The 23,324-nt window shown below is 41.7% G+C and overlaps 1 protein-coding gene across 1 annotated transcript in view; it reads right to left on the bottom strand.

The window, feature by feature from the left end:
• RIMKLB (ribosomal modification protein rimK like family member B) overlaps window positions 1-21,647 on the bottom strand; it is a 40,977-nt gene extending 19,330 nt beyond the window's left edge. Inside the window, exons 1-3 of the mRNA XM_041414182.1 lie at window positions 21,549-21,647; window positions 20,226-20,729; window positions 13,926-14,146 (exon numbers count right to left, since the gene is read on the bottom strand). Of these exons, the coding sequence (XP_041270116.1) occupies window positions 13,926-14,100 (175 nt within the window). The 5' untranslated portion in view covers window positions 14,101-14,146; window positions 20,226-20,729; window positions 21,549-21,647. The remainder of the gene's footprint in view (window positions 1-13,925; window positions 14,147-20,225; window positions 20,730-21,548) is intronic.
• Between the last annotated feature and the right edge of the window lie 1,677 nt (window positions 21,648-23,324).

Genomic DNA, 23,324 nt, shown 5'->3' with positions numbered 1-23,324 from the left:
ACAAAAGGAAGCAGGATATGAACATGCACATTTCAAAAATTTCAGTCAATACTAAGTTATTTCTACCTTTCTACCTGCACTTACCATGACTTCAACCCATAATCTCTCCTCAACTGGCAGCTTAGGATAGTTTGCATGCCTGAGGTACTGTGGTAAATGGATAAAGACTCCCTTAGAAGGACAAGCTGTGAATATGAGAAGGGTTTGTGCCCCACACAAAGGAGCAGATCACATGCATGTAGCTCTGCTTTGGAGTGCACAGAGCTAGACAAGAGCCGAGCAACTGATACAGCATGCTAACACATTGTGACCATATATTTGGATCACCCCCTCATGAGGGTGGTCTAACTTTGTGACAGACTGAGAGGCTGTGGCAGCTTCATCCTTGGAGATATTCAAAACCCGACTCCATACCCCCCAAGCAACCTGATCTAACTTCAGAGCTGGCTCCAGCTTTCATGTTGGCCACTGTAACTAGAAGGTTGCTCCAGACAGCTTTTAAAGGTCCCTTTCAAACTCAATTATCCCTGTGATTCTCTGGGGACTTCTCCAGCAGTATGCCCAGGCTCTTAAGTTACTTATTGTTATGTCCGCCTGTAACAGTAGGATGCTTGCTCCACAATGCTCTGTTTCATATCTCAAACTAAATATGTGGGTTCACTGGGCAACATCCTGTCTTTCTTTTGCACTATCAAGATCATCTGACAAGTTCTTACAATCATTAAAAAATTAAAGATCAAGTTCTTCATGCTGGAAGTGGAAGGTGCTTTTATAGATTTGACAGTTGCAGGGGAGAGACAGGACCCAAGGCCTGATTCTCTGACCACAAGGAAACTTGGAAAGACATCAAAGAAGAAATTTAATATATGGTAAAGGCAAATCCTGTCTGGAAAGCAAAGTAACAAAGTGGGGAAAGAAGTTGTAAGCTTTTATTGTTACATTCTAAAGAAACAACTGAAAACGGGCCTCACACATCATCGCTTCATTTTCCTGGTGGATGTAGTCATCCAACAAGACAGGCCTTCACAGAAAGATGCAGGTGCAGTAAACTGTCAGGCACACAAAGGATACTCCCCTCTAGGTCCTGAGTTGAGTTTGAATTTAGTTTTGTGGAACAAAAGCTACTTCAAACCTAAAAAGGATTTTAAGATACACTTACTGAAACTCTGTTTCACTGGGAATAAGCAGAGATGGACTACACTCCAGACAAAGGAGAGTTAAACCTTTACTCTGAGTCTACAGGATATTCCTGAATGTTGTCTTTGAGTTAGGAGAACAAGGACACATAGTAACACTAGCAGGAGAACTTGGTATGGCCTCGTCTGTTATTAACAACAACCTTCACTGAAGAAAAAGGCATGACATAGGAAAGAAAGCTGCCCCACAACACAAAGGGGCAAGATTTGCATGGCTCTGCTTTCTAGAACAGTGTGGTTGGTGCAGGGAATCTGAAGCTCACAAAAAATAATTTCATGATCATAACAACCAGCTGCCTCTGCCACTGCAGGCTCAGCAAGGCTCACCAGTGCTCCCCTCCTACTTCATATTAAGCAAAATCTCAATTCAAAGCAGGGCATCTTGCCTGACCACAGAACTAAGAATGTAGTTCACCCTGTGAGTCTGTTCCTCATCCAGGAACAGAAGGCCCAGCACTTCATGTTGATGTCCAAAAGTAATATATTACTTTTTTTATATATATGAAGATATCCTTAACCATGAAAAACAGCCTGCAAGGCACCTCATAAAATATGAAATATAAACACTGAAAGCAGTGCTGTCAAAAGAATGCAAACTGAATTCCAAGAATGGAATAAGCCAATTTCCAGAGTAGCTGAGTACAATAACAATGGGAACATGCCAATTTACATATTCATGAAACAAGTATAAGGGAGAACAAGGTACAAGAGCAACTCCCCCAGGTATTTAGGTAAAATTCCTTGGTCTCACTGACAGAATACATATTATCTTCAAGGTAAATTTATCCACGGACTACTATTCAAAGACAAGAGTATTAGGTCACCCAAGTAATTAGTTATCATTCCAGCACTCCTGGTTTCCCCTACATCTACATTTTCCAAAACCTGGATAGTAAACAGTGTTGATGCACCCAGCACAGTCCCTATGTGCACATACTTTATTTACAAAGAATACAGGCATTCAACATTACATTCAAAAGCTACATTAAGAGAAAATTATTGCAGCCACAAAGTCAAGCACACAAAGGTTAGAAAAAGAACTAAGGATGTCTGTAGCACTGATCTACTACCCCACATTCATACTGTCTTCAATTACACAAACAAACATTATTTTTTCCTATAGCAAATACCTCATGTGCACAGAAGGTACAGCACCCATTTAACAAGCAGTGACTGGGGACTGTATTTCGTTTTGCATTGTTTAGTGTGTAATCCATGGATTGGTATACTGAAATCCTTGCTTAAAACACACCACTCTTAACTTCTTCTTGAGTTTTATGTATTGTACTTATCACAGTAATATCTAAGTCATTCACAATCATAATTAATTTTGTTAACACCACGGGAAATCAGTGAATATTATACTGATCTTCCATATGGGGGAGGGAAACCCAGAGATAAGTGTTGACAAAAGGAATTCTAGATGCCACATTTAGAACACCATGATTTCTCAGTTGCTCATGCAGTTCTGATTGACTTCATTTGTGGATCTAAGTATTCAGCTCGTTCACAAAGCTGATCTTAGCATCCAAAGTCTGGGCACTCAGAAAATGCAAAAACATGCAATTAAAGGCAATTTCTGAGCAGTTCAATTTAAATCACCAGACTAACATTTTTTCTTCCAGCAATGTTCTGCTTCTATTGTCACAAATTTTTGTAATCACAAAAAGGCATCCTACAAATTGTCCTCTCCACCATACTGCAAGTTACATTTCCAGAGCAGAACATCATGTACTTTAAGGAGGCTGACAAAAAAGTAGCAAGTAATTAAGTAACTTAAAATGTAGTAGCTAACACAAATACACAACAAAGAAGACAAAATTCCAAATATGATTTTGCCAATTTCTAAGCTTAAGTCATTTGCTGCTGCTACTCATAATAGAATTTTATCTTCATACTTGCAGATAATCAAAAGCAAACTACATCCCTTGGCACCTACATAACACCTGACATGGTGGAATAGCATGTGAGGGTGAGACCAGCTTGCTCTCCCCAAATTCTCACTCCCCACTCATCCCACCATAGCACTGATCCCCCTAGACATTCCAGTTAGTTTCCAAACCATGGATTTCTCCTACTGTCATGTCGTTTCTCTGCCTGCAATTTTGAATACCACTGCAACCACTCACTTGCCTGCCTTGCCTTCAGACTTGTTTCCCACTTGAGTCTCCTTGCTCAGTTTTCACCCGTGCTCCCAGTTTCAATCTCCAATTACCTTCATGAGGGAAGCAACTCCTTATCTAGCAAGAGTTTCTCTGCAATCACTTCCTGTTACTGTTTCTTGTTCCAGCATGTTTGCCAAGTACACTGCCTTCACACCACATTTTTCTTCACTGGCACCTGAGTCCCCAGTCCCAAACCAATTTCCATCATCTTGTCCCCATTATATTGGATGGACCATTCAGGTCTTTGTGTCAGAGGAAACAAGTATAACCAATATGAAAGAAGATCCCTACTTTAAACTGTGTGCTCAGACCAAACTGTATCTTCCATCTCACAGTAGGCAGAAGGCTACAACACCAGAGGTCCTTTCTTTTCCATAATACACAGCTATGTTTCAAATGTTCTAGCTGTGAAGCTTAAACAAGTCTCTAAGATGCTTAACAGATTATTTTTTGAAATGGTAATAATTTGGGACAAATTTATGCCTACTTTCACTAGCAAACGCCACTTCAGCCAAACTGAGTTCCTGTTCCAAGCTTGTCCTTCCAAAAAGATCCTTAAAGATTTGGGGTAAAACATTCTTTTTTCCTTGAAGTGTCCTCCTTCCACTGCATGACTTGGCAAAAAATTCACAAGACTCCCTCAAAGAGACGTTTAAGACTTAAGAGTCAGATGTATTATTAATAAGGAAGGACAAATTCTAAGCAATAAAAATCTGATGCAAAGGTTTAGCCCACTGTTAAGATGGGTGATTGCGAGACCCATCTGCAATGTCAAAAAAACAACCCTCATTCAATGTTTAATCAGATATCAATACATCACTTAAAACATGATCAGTACTAAAACTCAAAATTTCCTTGCCCAAACTAGGCAAAGTAACAGTTTTGTACCAGTGTCACCTGTCTGGCCAACAGATGAAACCATGTTTTTATTTTGTTTCATCCATAACATAGAAAGCAAAACAATACACTCTTCTTACTGGAAAGCAAGGAAGAAGGCATTGTAAATTAGGACATGTCATCCATTTACCATCTTGAGTGTCTCAAATTATACTTTTAAATAAATCTGACTTTACCAGGAAGTAAGCATAATGTCAGGACACCAGCAATTTCAGCAGTCAGGTCACCATTCAGATGTCAAAGCAAGTAACTTTTACTGGGGGTGTGGAAACCAAAATTATCTATTCATTAATTCAAGACCTTCACAGTACTATCTGGAGCATAACAAGAACCTTGGAAGAAGCAGCTTGACTTTTCACACTAGATTCACAAAGGGATTCTGGCACTTCTCACAGTAAGCCAAATTGGTGGTGAAGATAACCTTTTACCTCATCACTCAAGGACAGTTATTTGGATATGCAACCCAAATACTGACACAGACATCAGACCACTGTGAGTCTTCCTAAGCTGATCTCTCTCTGAATCATATCACTCTGTGTTACATAAAGCATACAGCTAGCACATCAAAGATGAAAATATTCCATCTCTAAGGTCAGGGCACAAACCTGGGAAGAATTGTACTTACTGCTTCAAGCAAAGACAGATGCTAAACAAGTCTAACATTGATGCAAATGCCCCAGACTCCAGATTCTATGTACTCACAGCTCTTTTCCCCATGTGATGGATCAGTAAACTCCTGGGAAGGCTCAGGAGAGATAAACAAACATGATGTGCCTGTGAAGCTCTGGGAAAACATGGGAAGTGACTGACCACAGCAGTGGCTAAGCAAGTTGACCTTATCATATGATGACTAGAGGGGTGGAACACCCTGTCCATAAGGAAAGGCTGAGAGAATTGGGAATATTCAGCCCAGAGAAGACTTTCAGGTGATCTAATTGCAACCTTTTTGGTACCTGAAAGGACACTACAAGAAAGATGGTGAGTATTTAAAAGGGCACGTAGTGACAGGATAATGGCTTTAAACTGAAAGAGGGTAGGTTTGCTTTAGATATTAGGAGGAAATTCTTTATTATGAGGTGATGAAGCAATGGCACTGGTTGCTTAGAGAATTTGTGGCTGACCCATCCCTGGAATTCTTTAAGGGCAGGTTGGATAGGGCTTTGAGGAGCCTGGTCTAGCAGAAGGTGTCCCTGGCAACAGCAGGGAGCATGAAACGAGATGATCTTTAAGGTGTCCCTTCCAATTCAAACCATTCCATGACAAAAGAGACCAAAAGGTGGCTTTTAAGATAAAGGTTTGTAACACTCAGGAGACTGTTTGACTCTCAGCTGAGTGAATCAATTGCATGTGTAAATGTTTGTCCAGGAGAGCAGCAAGAGCCTGAATGTCTTCCCAAAGTAACTAAACCAGCATGGGGGAGTGTATCCAGGGTTTAGCCCAACCTGGAGGATAAAACCAGAACGATTAACCAAAAGAGTTCTGAAGAGAGCAATGGGCTTGAGTTGACTTAAACCCCTTTATGCCTTCCCAGGGACTGGGAATGCCCAGTGCTGTGATGGTGAGCATATGAGAAGGACCTGTAATGAGAATCACCTTTGCATTGTGCTCCAACAACTCTGTCTATGCTATATTTCTAAACTGCTTCTCAAACAATTCATACCTGTGTATTTTGAACAGCTAAAGAGAACACTTACACAGCTTTTTACAAAACACTTCTTCTTCTGTCCTTGAAAAAACTTAAATTAAAAGGAAATCATCCCCCTCAAAGTTCCCCAGCATTGTACCAACACAACAAGGCAACTGACATGACACCTAGAGGATACTTTCAAATCAAGTTCTTAGAACTCAAGGGAAATATTTATTGATCTTCTGACTGATGTGTTTCCCTACCAGATCTAATTATTCTTTAGACAGAAACTGCCAAGAAACAGGATTTGAGAGCATGGATTTTGAGCACATTATTTCATGGGTGTTACATTACAACTATTACGGTGAACAAAATCTTTGACGCTAATAACTGTCAGTGGACTCCAACCTCCTTCTCAGCTAAAATATCAAGAGCACTGGCATACCTCGTCTTTTTACTTCACACCTTAACAAAATGGATCAAATCACTAGTGTGTCTCTTCCAATATCTGTTCTTCCATGTTTTACTCACAGATGTGTCAAGATGGGTAACAAACACAGCAGAGTTCCCAGCTCAATACCTGCCCTATATTGAAATACAGAGCAAGAAAACCTTTCTGTATAGTAAGAAAGGTTTCCTACAAGTTAACACAATTAATTAGTGTAATTCAAGTAGGGTTCCTCTGACAACATAAGCAGAATACCTTTGCTGTCAGGCATTCTGCTCAAGTTGTCAGAGCACCTATAACACATTCTGCTTCAATTTGCTTAACTTTTGACAAATAAAAAGGCATTTTATCAGACTTTTAATCCTAAAATGGACTAGATCTTTAGAGAGATGGAAATCATATAAGCCCTACTATTCACAGAATAATCATTATAAGGACACCATTACAGATTTTTGTGACATTGTAAATGTTAATTATTTACAATACAAGGAAATAAAAAATAATTGGCCATTTCAGTAGTGACATTCTTTTTGTTGTTGTTCTGGTCTTCATTCCACTCTTTCCATGCAGTAAAGGGCACATATAAAAGGAAACTGTAATTCTTAAAACCAGTATTTCACCAAAATTTACATGCAAGAGTTTTGTAAAAATAAGAAAATTAAGTGACTTGTCCATGGACACTGGTACTCCTAGAAGTTCCTATCAATCCAAACACAGGTCTGCACACTGGAATACTATCTCAATACTGGTCAAGGTGCAGCAGTACCAGTCTCTCTCACATTCACAGTCACTGAGAATCAACTACCCATCATTCACAAATGGACAACCACCAGACTTGAGAAAAGGTGGACAAAGTCAAAGCTACTGTCCTTGCTTAAAGAACAAGTGATAAGAGTACTCCCCTGATCACAAATCTGGGAAAAGCAAGCATAGCCATCAGTTCCATAAAATAAAGTTTTTCACATCAATACTTGTGCTATCTTCTAATCTCTCCCACTCCGACACACAGTTTGCCCTTCTGATTTAAGTGCTGAAGAAATGTTTGTGCAGCCACGTTGCTCTCTGACTCGGAGAGCTGATGAAGTCTAAAAAAAACACCTGCCACCAAGAACACACTGGTTTAAAACTACATCAGCATGCAGACCCAGTTCACAATACAACTGCTCAGACAAATGTGCCAGCAAAACTTGCTTAGGTGACACAGCACTGGAACAGGGATTGTTGGAAAAGTGACACAGAAACCCCTAGCCAGCTAAAGACTTGTCTTGTGAAATGTTAGGCTAATTTTCATTTCTCGACTAGGATGTATGGAAACACTTCTTTCATCTTGCTTTTGTCCCTTTTTACATTGTTTATCATCCAGATGGTCACTCCTGAGAATTCTTACAACAATTAAAAATCTGGCAATGCTTTCTGGCATTTTCAGATATGATGACATGCACGTATGTTCAAGATGATGTGCCCTACAAGTCTGCTTTTCCTGGCTGGCTGTTCTAGGACACATGCAAATGAAAAACTTCAGACCTTAACACAGCCCTCTGAAATTAACATAATAAAATATCTCCATGCAGAAACATTCCTACTCCTCTACCTTGCCAAGGCAGCTTTGGACTGAGCCCGTATCTACAACTGGTGACATACTGAAGAAACAGAACAATTTTGAGAAGATCAAATTCACTGTTAGCCTTTGTTATTTTAGCATCCGTTTAATATGACAATCATTCACATAAGAATAGAAATCCCTGACAGGAAGGAAGAAAACTGCAAGAACACCCAGGATGGTTACAGAGAATAAATCCTTTCTTTCTATATGCATTATAAGAAAGTTGTCTTTGGTGTCATAGTTCTGAAAAAAAAAAAAAAAAAAACAATTCTTCTTAACATACATAGCAGCTGTTAAAAGGCACTGTTATTAAAATACGATAATAAAGCAAATGTCACATTTTTTCTAGTAGAGATGTGTTTGTCTTGGGTATTTAATACTGGGGTGTCACATACTAGATTACACTCACCTCTAAACACAGCTACCATTCCAAAATCTCCTCTATATAGCCCATAGCTGCCTAACAGTAATGCTTATGGTTTTAGCACCAATCAGACTGGAAGTGATCAATTTCCACAGTGAAAGAACATCAAAAATGAAGTTTCAAGTGATTCCAAGCCCAGCACTTTCCACAGCACAAAATCCATTTCATGTCGAACCACCTTCCAGTCCTTTGCACACAATGCAGTTCCTTCTCCCGCTCTCACTTGAGTCACAAACCAATTTCCCAGCTCTGCAGAGGAAGTAATGGCTGCTCTGGATGTAGTTAATAGCAGGAAACAGGCCAACTCTGCAGTGCTCAAAAAGGCACCTTGCCAAGGCTGCCTGCTTCTGTTCCATCACTCCCAAAGCCACTCTGCATGCTGCAGGAAAAGCTCTCACATCAAGGTGCACTGCTGGACTAACAAGTGCCAGGGGACTACTGAAATAGCCAGAAGGAAGAGGACATGACTATGTTCCCTGTTGTATGATAGAAGATAGTCTTTAGGTGACTTACAAAAATATTAAGAGTTTTATTATTTTGATATGGAAACTATTTCATATGTAAAAGCCCTCTCTTACCATGGATCTAGCTGATTCAAAGAGTTTTTCTTACCATTACATGAAAACATAAGAATTTGTTATCCACCTTACTTTTTTCCCCCCAGCTTTCTCTACTTTACAGAAATCTTCCAAATATGCCAATTCCTCCATGTTTATTTTAAATTATGTCTAATCCAGTGTGTGAAAAAAAATCAAAGATCACAATTACTCATTACTAGTTCAAACTAAATAAGAAATGAAGGGCTGATCATACGAAACAAAAGCACATCTTGCAAGATGGAAGACTTAAACAAGACACTGCCTTCTATTGCAAAGTTCGGGCACACACTGGAACCCCTATCTTCCAATAGTTCAAAGTTCATGAAAGCAACTTTCCTTAATACTGTTTTCCTTCACAGGACAGTATCAGAAAATAAGGAGATTCCAAAAATCTACAATAAAGGTATAAGTAAATTGCTGACTCAGTGAATTCCAATTTCGGCTATTCTGAAAAATTTTAATGAAAATATTACTATATATCATTTTACTGAGGGAAGGATCCAAATTTCCCTAACATTTTCTTCACAAAAGAATAGTTCTTGAACCATGCTGTCCGACAGGTAAGGTGTGGAGTCTGTGGGGAAAGGTACTACTCAATCCTAGACACAGGGAAGAAGAAAGAATATTCAGAATGAGGAGACAACCCATGGCTATGTTTTGTCTCTTGTCCACAAAGTCCCCCTATAGGGTGGGATTTTCCTACCAGCTTCCTCCACCTGCACCTCATCCCACACTAAACACTGCTGCTCACAAGCTGTAATTTGTTTAGCTGCAAATTCCTCAAGCCTGTTACATCACTGCATTAGCAAGCTTAGACATACAGTTTAAAAGTACACATTTTGACAGGACTCACTGCTAAGACTTCAAATAAATGTCTAAAAAATGTCCTGCAGAGTTTTGTTGCATTACTTGCTATTTGTATTTCAAATAAACATAGGAATTGCCAAACTATATTAGAAAACTAGACATTTCAGTTTGTAATCCTTACATCTGGTAAATACCAAATGCCATGCACAAACAAAATAATCCTAAAGCTGACACTATCAGACATCCCAACCACAAGAAAATTCCTGTTTTGAAGTATTTCTGGGGCTATAACTGAATCAACATAAATACAAGCCATTCCCTGAAAGAACAACCCCATTCTTCCTTGCCTGTGCACCAGAGCTAGGAACTGTGTGACCACAAAAAGGGTTAGTGAACCAACCTATTCCAACAGAAAACTGTTAATTATTTGGCGGAGTTAATCTTCCATTGGGTTGGCCACCTCAACACACACAAATGGAAGATCCTGCAAAGTAGCACACAATTTGGTAAACCTTTTTTTTTAATTAGCTGAGGTACAACACGAAAGCAAGCCAAGAGAGACACGAAGTCCTTTACAAGGCAAGCAGCAACAGCAATGCTGGAAAGGGACAAAAGGAACACAGCTGCTCCACTTGGCAGTAGATTGTCCTAGACTGGTTAGTTTCAAGAATTTAGCTCTTAAGAAACTTAGCATACAGCTACACAGTGCAAGTTTAAATCAAACCTGCCCAGTATCACCCTCCACTTTTTTCCACACATGCAGTCTTGTCCATTCCTGTGCAACAATGTTGTGCATGTCTGATTCAGTAACCATCTCAGGATGCCCAACCCACCACAGAAGCTGAAAAAAAATTATTTATACAGCTCTACTCTTCCACTTATTTTTTCTCAGCTTTTGCCTTGGAAATCTACAGAGTACTACTGCCACTGTGGAAAAGATAAAGGAGTGCATGGCTTGGGTAAGCAGACACCTATTCAAGTAAGGCATAAACCACAGTTAATTTCAAAAAATACTTGTTGAACTTATTTTCAAAACCGTTTAAGCATTAATCAGTTTAAGAACTTCATTTTAGACTAGAAAGGAAAAACTTTAATTCGACATCTTTTAACTTGCATTTACAATCACTTCTGGACTCATGCTGTGTTGAGGTATCTAATGTGGATCTTGAGCTGCATACAGCTCATCATGTGGCTGGTGATACGGGACTGAATGGGCTGCTTGGGATTTTGGCTCATCCTGAGTTTCAGCTGTGAAAGAAAAGGAACTAGCAGGGATTGCTGGGCCTACATGGTTGGTTTGCTTTGGGAATGCAGCCACACTTCCCATCTGGCCCTGCAGTACAGCAGAGACGCGCCCCAAGGAGTGGCTGCTGCTGAATCCACTGAGTGAAACAACCCCCCCTCCTCCCGCTTTCTCTTTGGCCATGGCAAATCTTGTCATTTCTGACAGACACAAATTTTGTAAATCTCAGCATCACAAAAGCTTCTGACTTTGGCCTGGGCATCAGTGATACCTGCATCAGTGTGCTCTACTGTTCAGGTATAAACCGTGTGGTTTGTGGAAGGGACAATTTTCACATGTATGTATCCCATGGTTCTGCTCAATTTTCCTAAATTTAGTAGTGTCTTTTCCACTCTACCCCTATGAAGTAAATAATTTAAGCTTTTTAATATCCTGTACTGAATTTTTGGTCTCTGAAGTCTCCAGTCATGTTCCTGACAGTCAGCAAGCCCACAAGAAGGATTACTGACTCTATAATCTAAAGAAATACCACATTTTTGAGGTTTTAAATAGCACCCTGTAGTATCCAACTTAACTGTGTAAATTTAACATTCTTCTAACAATTTACTTAAGAAATTGTCTTGGTTTTAAAGGACCAAAAATGTTCCAATCAAAGTGTGAATATATGGGAAAAAAAACAACTATTACTTCCTCCAATATCATGTATTACCTTCCGAGTTTTAGCCTTGAATTGCCAAGCTTTCAAGACAAATAATAATAGAAAAGAAAACAAAAGCACATGATTATCCACTGAAGATACATTCTGTTCATCAACTCCTCTATGTCACAGAAAATTTTACTCAACCTGGATCCCACACACAACAGTAGATAACCAAAAGGGTACAGAATGCACTACCTCCTAGATTTTGTTACAGGACACCTTTTTCTAGGCCAACTGAGGTTTTTAAAAAGGAAAATGAAACATAAAGCTTTTGCTTGTGTCCTCTAGCAGAAACCTTTATCAAAGCATGTGCAAAAGCTCTAGAAAAAACACAGCTGGAAAATTAAGAGGGAAGATTTTTCATTTATCTCCAAGAGAAATAATTGTTTGACAAAATTCCCACCCCTCAGAAAAAAAAAAAAAAGAAGAAAAAAAAAACACAATTAGACAGACCAGGCTAATTATAAAAAATTCTATCCACGATCTTTCAGCATTTTTATCTCACTCTTTTTCAAATGGTCAGTTATTTACATCATATTGAATGAACACTTTGTACGAGAATAATTTCCCTTTTCTTGTATTTTGTTCAAGTAATTTTCTTAAATTTTCTTTTTCTTGGACTACATATTCTTCAATATTAGTTTTCCAACTTGTATTACTTTTATCTTTTTCCTTGCAATAGACACAGCACTATGAGACGTTAAGACACAAGAGAGCAGAAAGGTCCACAATTTACACTTGCCCTATTTAATTCCCCAAGAATAGACAGAAAAGAAGAAATCACCAAGAAATAAAAAACAGTGCTGAAGGACTAATTGTGCATCTCAGAGACTGCAGCTACAGTCCAGGATGGCTGTGTTCCCATTACACGCTGTCCAAAGGAAAGCACGCTCAGAGCTCAGACTTTCTGACAAGAAGTTACCTTGATTTGAAGATATCCTACAGAATTTCTATCTGTGATAAAAATCATAAGGCTCCTCAGATTAAAAGACAAAATAAGTAAACAGAAGTTTAGAAATACCAGAATAAAAAACACTGGATTTACCATGCATGTGTTTTTACTTGATTGATTCCTGCCAAAACAGGGTATAAATTCTGACCAAAGTTCTTCCCCAGAGTCAGTTTTACGATTCCCCTCCCACATATGATTTCCCAAAGAGGAACAAGGTATACATGGCAGCCTCTTCTTCATGGCTGAGGGTACTTTCATATTTTCTTCCCACACAGAATTACTCTAATACAACTTTCAGAAATGTAATTCTTCCCTGGGTCTCCAGCAACACATTTTTTGACTGAAAAATGGGGAAGAGGAATTAAAGAGTTAAAGGTAAAAAAACCCTCTGCAATCTACTTGCTTTACGAAATCCAAATTAAAAAATGTTGAAACAAAAATAAATTATATGTGTTACACAGCTTGACATTGGTGGTATTAGCATCTTCCCATCACATAAGCTTACTATCTACAGTAATAGTAAGTAATAAGATAGTAATAATCCTTTTAATTAACATTTCTAATGCAACTTAACATTTTACTTTTCCTTTTTAATCACCACAGGAAAAAAAAAAAAAAAGCTAGAAGGAAAATAGAACAGAAATCTTACCATTAAGTTTTAAACACTGTAACTTCTAGTAATAGCTCAAATTATTTGATGTACACACTTTATCAGCACTGCTCTTTTTTGGAATTCACATAACTCCACATCCATACAGCAGCGTGCTTTAGTTACATCACATTATAGTCTCTACTTCCATGACACTTCATAGTGTTCATTGAAAATTCCTTTTAGATTATTTCCAGTATTTTCTATAACGGAGCCAGACCACAAACAGAAGAAAAAAGTCCCTCTGAAACTCTTAAATGTGACCCACAAAGTTTAAGAACTGAAGCAAAAATTGAGCTTCATGATTCCTTATTAATTCAGGGGTCCTGTAGTCCTTACCCTGGACTCACCAAAATGAAACAATCCTCCTCTCTTTTCTGCAGAGGGAAGGCAAAAGTGGTTCTAATGCAAATTAGCAAACTGAACAATTATATCTGATTAACATAATACATTCTAAAAAAAAATACTGTGTGATGTACATCTATATGATTTAGATGATGAATGATAGGTAGTCTGGCATACATGAAATTTGTTATTAAATAATACCAATGCTCCATTTTACAATATTTTCCCAAGTACCCCTTCAGCACACTCCCAGCCTTAGCTCATTCTCACCAAGATTTCCATCCTCAATGGTCAGCACCACTTCATCCATCACCAAGGCCCGGAAATCCAGCTCCTCTTCACAGCACTTGGCCTTCAGTGCTCTCAGGATCTCCTGCTGAGGGTAATCTTCTCTGATGCGGCGGTCCGTTAAGAACCACAGCCTGGGAGCAACGGAGCTGCACATCTTGGACTTGTCTCGCAACCTTCAAGGCCTCCTTCCAATGGAACTGCTAGACAGTGGAGAAGATGAGACTCTGTTAGAGTACACAGGCTCTTATCTTCATGATCCCTGCTGTACTAAGTCCCACTTCCTCTGCACAAGCCACTCTGTTTCAAAAGACTTCGGCTTCCAACCTCCAAGAAGCAAAACAATGTCTACACCTACTCTGCAACCAAAAGTACCAACTACAGAAACAAATCCATTTACATTCCATGAATGTTAAATGCTAGAAATTAGGTCTTGGTCCTCATCCCAGCTTTCCCCTCAAGAAGTACACAAAGATGTAACTGAAAACAATTTGAATGGCCACATCTGAAGGCCAGAATTTCAACTTCATGATTAGGATCGTTCCTTCCAGAGAAATAACTCCGCCCTTCCCCTAGGCACTGCTAAAATACCCAGTGACAGACTTCATTTGTCTCCTTCCACCACATATGGAAGAGCAGGGCGACAAACTCGTCATGTTAAAAAAGCAGATCAGAACAGAAACTCATTCCCACAGAACCTTCCAGGTAACTATTTTGCTGTTTTGCTCTCACAAATATTTCACATCTGCCATGAGATATGCTTACAAAATATATTAAGTAGTATCAAGAACACATAATGGAAAAACCAACGGAACAAGGAGCATCAACAAAATGCCAGGAATACAGAACATTAACACATGTAAAATAAAGCAAAATCAAGGCAAGAGTTTCAGTGGTAGCCCTTTCTTGGTTCAAATAAATTTTTTTTAATCACCTTTATACATAAACAGCACTAATGAATTCAGGACCAAGAACCAAAAAAACAGTTTAAATTGAAGAATTTCAATTGGGTTAGAACAGGTAATAGCAAGGTACTGCTCCTTTTGCTTTGGAGGACTTGGACTATTTTTGACAGAATATATTTTTACTGAATTAATTTTAAAATTGTAGACAAGTTACAGGTATATAAATGGACTACTCCTTTATGTTCAAGAAAGACAAGCATGGTGTAGGGAATAGGATGTCTGGAGAAAACCAGCACAGTTTTCTGTGCCACCTTTAAACTTTCCTATTAAAACAAAAATTCAAAAATCGTGACTTTCACCAATATAACTGACATAAGTTCCTAGCAGAACTGAATTCTGAGCTAGAAACAGGAGTTTTGCCTAGTAGTCAAAATGACTGCTGCCAGCAGACAATGTAAATACAAAAACACCTTCAGTACGTAATTGCTATCACATGTTATCACAAAAAAAATTTGTTTCTGCAGCAGGTCTTGGGAAAAAAGGATTGTTTGGTTACAACCATAAGAACTATCTAGGTTTTTTCCTAGCATTAAAAAACTTTTTTTTTCCTACCACAACAGCTTTTTCTTAATAAGAAAATAAAATTTTCCGTGGACATGTTTATTCCTGGTACTGAGAACCACAGTAACAACACACAAAGACTGTGACTTTTTTCTCATTGATTTGGTAAATGAGGTGCAATAACAAAGCGAAGGACTACAGTTCTTCATACTAACAGACTGGAAAAAGGCAGAAGCTATGGAAAGACAATCACAGATCCAGACCAGCCCTTCAATGCAGTCAAGATGTTGAAGGTAAAGCAGGAAAAGAGTGTTTGCTCCCTGCACAAAAATGGGTGTGGGAGGTTATAAGAAGTATCTTTTGATCTCTCCAAGAACCCCTTTGTTCTTCAAAGCAGCTCGAAGTGAAAAGGGCAAGATGAGGCTTGGGCAATGGCTGACATCTCTCAGACCCTGCCCCACTTGTGTCTCCCTCAACAATGCATGTCTGGACGCGGTGGTTTACACGGAGCTTCCTGGAACAACACGCTGCGCTTGGCAGCAATGCCCCGCGGCGGGCCCAGCCCGGGGGCCGCGGGCACTGCCCCTCGGCGCTGCCATTTGCAGCGGGGGGCCCAGCAGCGCCACCTGCCGCCCCTGCCGGGCAGCGCCGCTCCGCCCCGGCCCGCACGGGCGCGTCCCACACAACAGCGGGAGAACGCCGAGGCCATGGAAAACACACCACACACGCTTCCTCAGCGCTAAAGAAAAAAAAATAACCAAAACATAAATCACAAAACATCATCAGAAACTGTATTTTCTGCCTGCTTGGGGTTTTAGTTTGGGCTTTTGTGGTTTGAGGCTTTTTCCCCCTCAGTACCGGTTCTAATGCTAATACGAGAACTAAGTATTTTCTCCCCATTTTTGCTTTCTTTGCCAATCTGCTTCAATTTTTCTCAAATCTCTTCTCTATGAGGCCCCACCTCCACCCCCTTAAATACACCATCACCTCTCCCTGACTGTAATTTCAGCACTTAATTCCTTAAAAATCAGCAAAGAATCAAAGAAGAAAGATAAAATATATATTCTCTTTCCTCCATCATCTACTTTTGAAAGAAATTACAACACTGTCAAGAAGGGCCATCCATATATATCAATGAGGATATTAAACCAGCAGGTGTATAAAAATGCCTTGGATATGGCTATTCATCTCTCTCCTAATACTACATGTCATTTGCTCAAAATCTTAATGGTTTTATAAATGTATATTCGAAAGCTCCCATCTTATTGTAAGAAAGGCAGGCAACAATCTCAAATCTGCAAATAAAGACTGAGAAGCTCACTTTAGAACAAGCTACAAGCCAGCAGCAGAGACAGAAACTACCAGTCCTAAATTTTGGATCCTTCACCCCTAATCCAATACCATCTTTCTTTTTCTACCCAAAAGAATTTCTTTTTCTAACACTCTGCTCCTAAAATCAGAATATATTCTGATCAGTTTCAGCCTCACCTTATAATCTATTTTCATTGTGTAAAAAATCTCACATAACAAAACTTGCATTTACCCTATTAACCCAAACATCTTAAAAATCCCTTCCACATTCTCAAGAAAATGGTTTGTAGGAGGAAAGCTGGTCTTGCAGTCAGATGCACAAAAGCATTATGCTCTGAATTTGGATCTTACTGCCAGAATTCTTCCCTGAAAACCAGCTCCACCCATTTCAATCTAAAAGACACAGCCTCAGACAATGCTGGGTGTGCAGAGAATACTTCCTAATCCATGAGAGCATCTATTTCAAAGTAACTATGGTATATATAAAGGGAAGAGCAGATGTTTAAATAACTGCAAAATGGCCACTTCAAGTGCACTTTTCACCCAAAGCTACTACAGTCAAAGTAAGTACAATCTTTCCATAACTACTTCACAGATTTATGAAATTAGAAGGCAAAAAATAATCATAAACTTAACTGCATGTAACAGACCGGGAGAGGGAAAAGAGTGGTATCAAAGTAAAAGGTCTGTGATAAAAATCAAACTGTGTGTCACACCAGCCAAGCAGACACTGCCACAGCTGCTTCAGGAATACACTGCCTGGAACAGATTCCTTGCAATTTATAGAGGGAATGAACGCTCACCTCCACTTTCAGCTATGGCCCCCTTATCCTGCTTAAGCCAGGCCTTACTCCAGCAATCACAGAGCAGCTTCCTTCTCTCCCCTAGCACATGCAAACCTATTTCCTCCCACATTCCTTCAATCTGCAGTACACCTCTAGCAGCTGTTTTAACAAAAGCACTCACTGTGCTCCTTTTCGACTTTACATCATATATGAATATGTTTTATTGAAATAACAGGGAATTCAGCCAATCAGATCAGCTGTCTAGAGAGATCTGGAAATCTTCTCTGAAGACCACTCTTTTTGCCTTGAAGGGGGTGTTCTCTTCACAGAGAAGATTAGAGACCTCCCTCTCCCTCCAGGAATGGGAGATTGGTCTCCATGGCTCATTTACTCGTTCTCCTGTCTTCAACACCCAAAAGCAGGAGAAAAATAGAATAGTTTCTTTTTCTTTTTCACCACGATGTATTTCCCTTAAGATGAAGCAAGAAATCCATTTTTAGGAAACACTGATTAATTAATGTATTTTTGATAAATGTGTAAGATAAAAGGTATCTAGTATGGAAAAAAAAAGTTCAACATTCTTTTTGTTCACAATGCAACTACTCAATGCTTTTGTAAATTAAAAAGTCTAGGTTGTGCCTTCCCTATGGGAATAATGAATGGAATCCCAGATGTTTATAGCATCAAGGATCAATGTGATCTAGCTATTCCACCTGCTCGACCTGTGATCTGATGTGCAGCACACTGCCACTGCCTACAGGGGGATCTGGGAAACACCTTAGTGGAACAGTTATTGCCAGCAGCCCCTCCCAGAATCGCCCCGTTTTTAGAGCTTGGCTCAGACTCTCAGTTACAGCACTGTGCAGGTAACACAAACTCCACAGATTTCAGTGTTAAAAAGAGCTAAAACCCAGCCTTAGTTTTAGCATACCTCTAGCCATGTTTAATCCCTACAGCTGAGATACTGACAATAAAAATCTCAGGGAATTGAGAAGGAATGAGCAAGAGACTGACAGTCACAACCGCCATGGGAAATGGAGAACTAGGAAAAACATTGCTCCAAGCACTCACTTCACTATGAGTAACATTAACACCATTAATGTTTATCACTTAATACTAATTTTCAGAACAGTGCTATTCAAGCTGGAAACGGTATTTTGACTTCCTTTTCATCATAAATTAGATAAGGCTTGAAACTGAGTACACATTTCCAATAAACTAATCATCCCTACCATTACAGCAGTTTCTAGAATGGCTGGAAGGATGCATTTCAAGACAGTGAAGACCTAAGAATGGTTGGCAGATGCTTGCAAGCTATCTCCTTCAGGAGACACCTCAAGGCAGACCTGAATTATAAAGTCAGTCTTAGATAGCAGACCAGTTAAACAGCTAATGAACAGTTGTCCACCACATGACCCAGCATGTAATCCATCATACACTGTCATGGAAGCCTCTGTCTCATCTTAATGAGAAGAGAGCAGCATTTGAAACATCCCAGAAATGGGACTTTCTATGTCACAGGGAGAGCAGGTCTGCAAACAGTTCACAGCTGTTTCGAGCATAAAGCACAAGTGATATTTTTTTCCACACAAAGGTTCCATAATGATGATCATCTAAAGAAAATGTTACGAAATATGTATGGATGATGAATATATCACATGGTGAAGGAGAAAAGAACTGACATCTTTAGAAAAATAAATCCAAAATAAGTCAACTCGTTCCTGACAATGCTGCTTCATGGTGATGCTTAAGGCCAACATCAAGAAAAATTCCTCTTTTACGTACCAGAAACTAGTTTTCCTAAGACTGTCACATAACTGTTTGAGAATCTTTGGAAAGAACACATTTTTAAAAGCTGAAGAATCTGAAAAATTAAAATATTTATTTAAATGCATTTTATATAATATATTATAAGCTGCAGCACAATCTGTCCACTGCTGCTGCATTATCATCCACCCTCTACACATGCATCGGAGAATTGAAAGTCTCTGCAGGCAGGTGAACCCCAAGCACATCTCTTTGAAAGCACATCACAGTATTCACCTCCTTTTCCCTCTGAGATTTGCAGATTGCAACAGCCAAAGGATATGGGAATATATTAATTGTTCCCATTCATTCCCACCCCTGCAGACGGGCAACTGCACTCCCCATGATGGCTTTCATCTCCTCGTCTCCACCTTTGCACTGAGTGATGTTCAAGATGCTAGCAGCAATCCTCCCAGGCACAGCTGCCTCTGAAAGGCGGACATCCACACCCCCCATCTTTCCTCCTCTGTATTCATGCTTGCAAGTAGAAGGCAAGATTCCTCATTCACACACCCCACTTCCCGATCACCACCGAATAATCCATTCTCTTTCCTCCCCACAACGTGAGCCCAGTACGGGTCAGCATCAGCCATGCTTCTACTTTGGTCTTGGTATTTTTTCCAACAACAGGCTCTCAGCTTTTTCACGCCCCTCCACTGTCCCTGGGTGCGCACGCAAGCCCGTGTGCAAATAAAACACACCATTTCCTCCCACATCAGCTGCTTTTCCACCTGTGCCAGGTTCCCCCGCAGTGTGGTACAATATGCCCCCTCTCCTCCCCGATCCGTGTGTACACAGCCAGTTTTCCCTCCTCCCTTCCCCCACCCCACAGCCTCTGTGCATGCCTCTCCCAGCGCCTGGAGTGGGGGAAGGGAAACATGCACTGCGTGAATGAATGGGCTGAAGAGACTTACCAGAAATTTGGTGAGGAAGGAGTGGAAGACGAAAAAGACACCAAAGATGGGTGTTTCCTTCAGCGTGCCAAGTGCTGCTTCAGTTCTGGCTCCCTTAAGGAGGTCACGTGTCTTGCTAGGTACCCCTTTTCCTGGATCCCCTACACTAAGCAAAAAGGGTGGCACGGAAGTCTTCTGGATGCCTCCCTGCACTACACCCCAAAGGAGGGAAGGGTACTACTGAAGCTCCCAAAGCAAGCAAGCAATGATAATGTTCTCCTGGTCCTGTCAGGCACTGTCTAGCGGATGCCTCTGGGACCAGGGCAAATTTCTGAGGGAGGTAAGGGGGAGTAAATGAATGTTTAAAATAATTCCCAAATTGTTCTTCCCTACGGAGCAGGGAAGGATGGGAAGGAGTAAAAAGAGTACTGGTGAAGAGCTGTAGCTTTCTATGTAAAAGAAACTCAATCCTTGTGTCTCTACTTCCTCAGAACTAAACCCCTAAATGACTGAAGTCACCAACACCTAGGGAGGAAAAAGAAAAAAGAAGAAACATGCCTATTAGACATAAACATACAAAGGTATGAAATAAACTAAATCCCAAAGGAAGAAAAGGTGCTACTCAAAACAGTAAGCAAAGTCAAAACAAAATGATAACATAAACATAATTAGGAGAAATGTGCAACTTTAAGTATTTTACACAAATATACTATCACAGAAACCAATTTTAAGGGGAAAAATCCCACAAAGCTAAGCAGTTTGTTCTTTTACTTAAGAATGTGCGTTCAATGGATAGATAAATCTGTACCCACAGGGGAACATATGAGGAAATTAAGTTTCTAAACCTACGAAAACTATTCCTATTTATTTGTGAGCCTTTAAAGCTCTCCCCCAGAATAACCCTTAGGATTCAGATGAGACTGGAGAAAAGTACGTTTCAGTTCAGAAGCGTGTATTCCTATGCATTAGGAGCATGTACTCCTCCCATGCATTAAAACCCACGCTGCCACAGAAAATACACAGCGGTTTACAAACGGTGACAAAAAATAAAAGAAAAAACAAAAAAACCCAAACCAAAATAACATGTCTAGAGGATGCTTGCTTAAATTATGGAATCAATCCAAGATTAACAGAGTGGCACGCTTGGAACACGGAACCCCTGGTAAGATCTCGGGCAGTAAAGACACCGATGTGCCACCAGCTCTTTTTTAAACACCGGAAAACAAAAGGGGAGAGGAAACCTAGTTGGGAAGATCTTGCTGCCAGACCCAACGCCAGCCACACACCCCCCTGGCTCCATCACGTGAAGATCAGCCCCCACAACCACCGCCGATCCCCACGGACCCGTGCGGGAACGCGGCCGCCGAGCGAGCCCGCGGGGCGGCGGCGCCCACCCCGCGCTCGCAGCGCGACCGACCCGCCCGCGGAACGCGGGCCCCGGGCACCGCCGAGCCTGAGGGGACCCGCGGGGCGCCCACCCCCACCCCCTCCGGCACCGGGCCTGGGAAGGAGGGCGCGGGGCGACGAAGGCTCCGGGGAGACGCGCCCCTTCCTCCCCGCCGGCGGCGCGGTCCTAGAGGGAAGCGAGCGACGCGACGCGACGCTCTGCTCGTCCCCCCCACCACCACCCCGCCTTCCCCCCTCCTCGGTGTCCCTCCTCCCCGCGGCTGAGGCGAGGAGGCCGCGGCTGTTCCCTGCACCGAGCCCCCCGCCCGCCGCCGCCTCCCGCGCTCGCTCCCGCCGCCTCACAGCGAAGCGGCGGCGGTGCCGTAACGGCCGGGCCGGGCTTGGCACGCGCGGGGCGGGCGCGGGGGAGCGCGAGCGCGGCGGCGCCGGGATGCCTCGGACCGGACCGAGCCGAGCCGGACTGGACGGGGCCAAACCGGCTCGGCCCGAACCGGATCGGACCGAACTGAACTGAGCTCGTGAGCGGCGGCACCACCGCTGAGGTAGCTGAGGCCACTCCTGTCTAACGGCTGAGGCCTCCCACAGAATGGGACAGGTTGGAAGGGACCACAGTGATCATCTGGTCCAATCTGCCTGCTCGAGCGGGCCATCCCAGAGCGCGTGGCACAGGATTGCGTCCAGACAGTTCTCAAATATCTCCACTGAGATACTTCTCAAATATCTCTGGTGAGGGAGACGCCACAACCTTTCTGAGCAATCTGTTCCAGTGCTTGGTACCTGCACAGCAAAGAAGTTCTCATATTCAGGTGGAACTTCCAGAGCATCAGTTTCTGCCCATTGCCTCATGACCTAGCGTTGGCACCATCAAGCAGAGCCCTCCATGCCCTTGGAATCCCCCCTTTAATTGCGTATAGACGTTGCTTAGGTTCCCCCCCTCTTCTCAAGGCTGAACAGGCCCCACTCTCTCAGCCTTTCCTTGCAAGAGAGCTGCTCTAGTCCCCCCATCATCCTCTTTCCCTCCCCAGCCTGCTCCAGGAGCTTCAAGTCTCTCCTTACTGAGGACTCCAGACTGGACGCTGCACTCCCAATACAGCCTCACTAAGGCCAAGTAGAGGGGCAGGATCAGATCCCATGGCCTGCTGACAAAGCTCTTCCTCATGCTCTTCCTCACACCCACTCCTGCCCCAGACTGGGCTTCGGTCCAGCTCCTGCTGCCCTGGCAGACCCCAGCCCAGGTCCTGCCATGCCCAGCCGGATTCTCCTGCAGCCCCACCTTCCACCCTTGGCTGCCCGTCCAGGGTACAGACACCAGGCCACTGGCACAGGTGACCGGCCCCAGCACAGCCCAGGCAGCCGTGCTGTCTGGCAGTGCACCAAAACACAGAACACTTGTTGTGCTTGTCGCTGCTGCTGTTGGCATGTGGTGTGCAAAGCCAGAACCCTTGTATTTTGTGTGACAGAACCACAGAACCAATTTGGTTGGAAAAGACCTCTGAGATCACCAAATCCAACCTATGACCGAACACCACCATGGCAATAGACGATGGCACTGAGTGCCACATCCAGTCTTTCCTTAAACACCTCCAGGAGCAATGACTCCACCACCTCCCTGGGAAGATCTTTCCAATATCTAATCACACTTTCAGTGAAGAAATTCTTCCTAATGTCCAACCTAAACCTCCCCTGGCACAGCTTAAGCCTATGTCCTCTCAA

Source organism: Onychostruthus taczanowskii, unplaced genomic scaffold (assembly GCF_017590055.1).
Source record: "Onychostruthus taczanowskii isolate IOZ18803 unplaced genomic scaffold, ASM1759005v1 scaffold44, whole genome shotgun sequence".
NCBI classification, from domain to species: Eukaryota; Metazoa; Chordata; class Aves; order Passeriformes; family Passeridae; genus Onychostruthus; species Onychostruthus taczanowskii.
The sequence above is the reverse complement of the archived record's forward strand: the minus strand, read 5'-3'. Positions and strand labels throughout refer to the sequence as shown.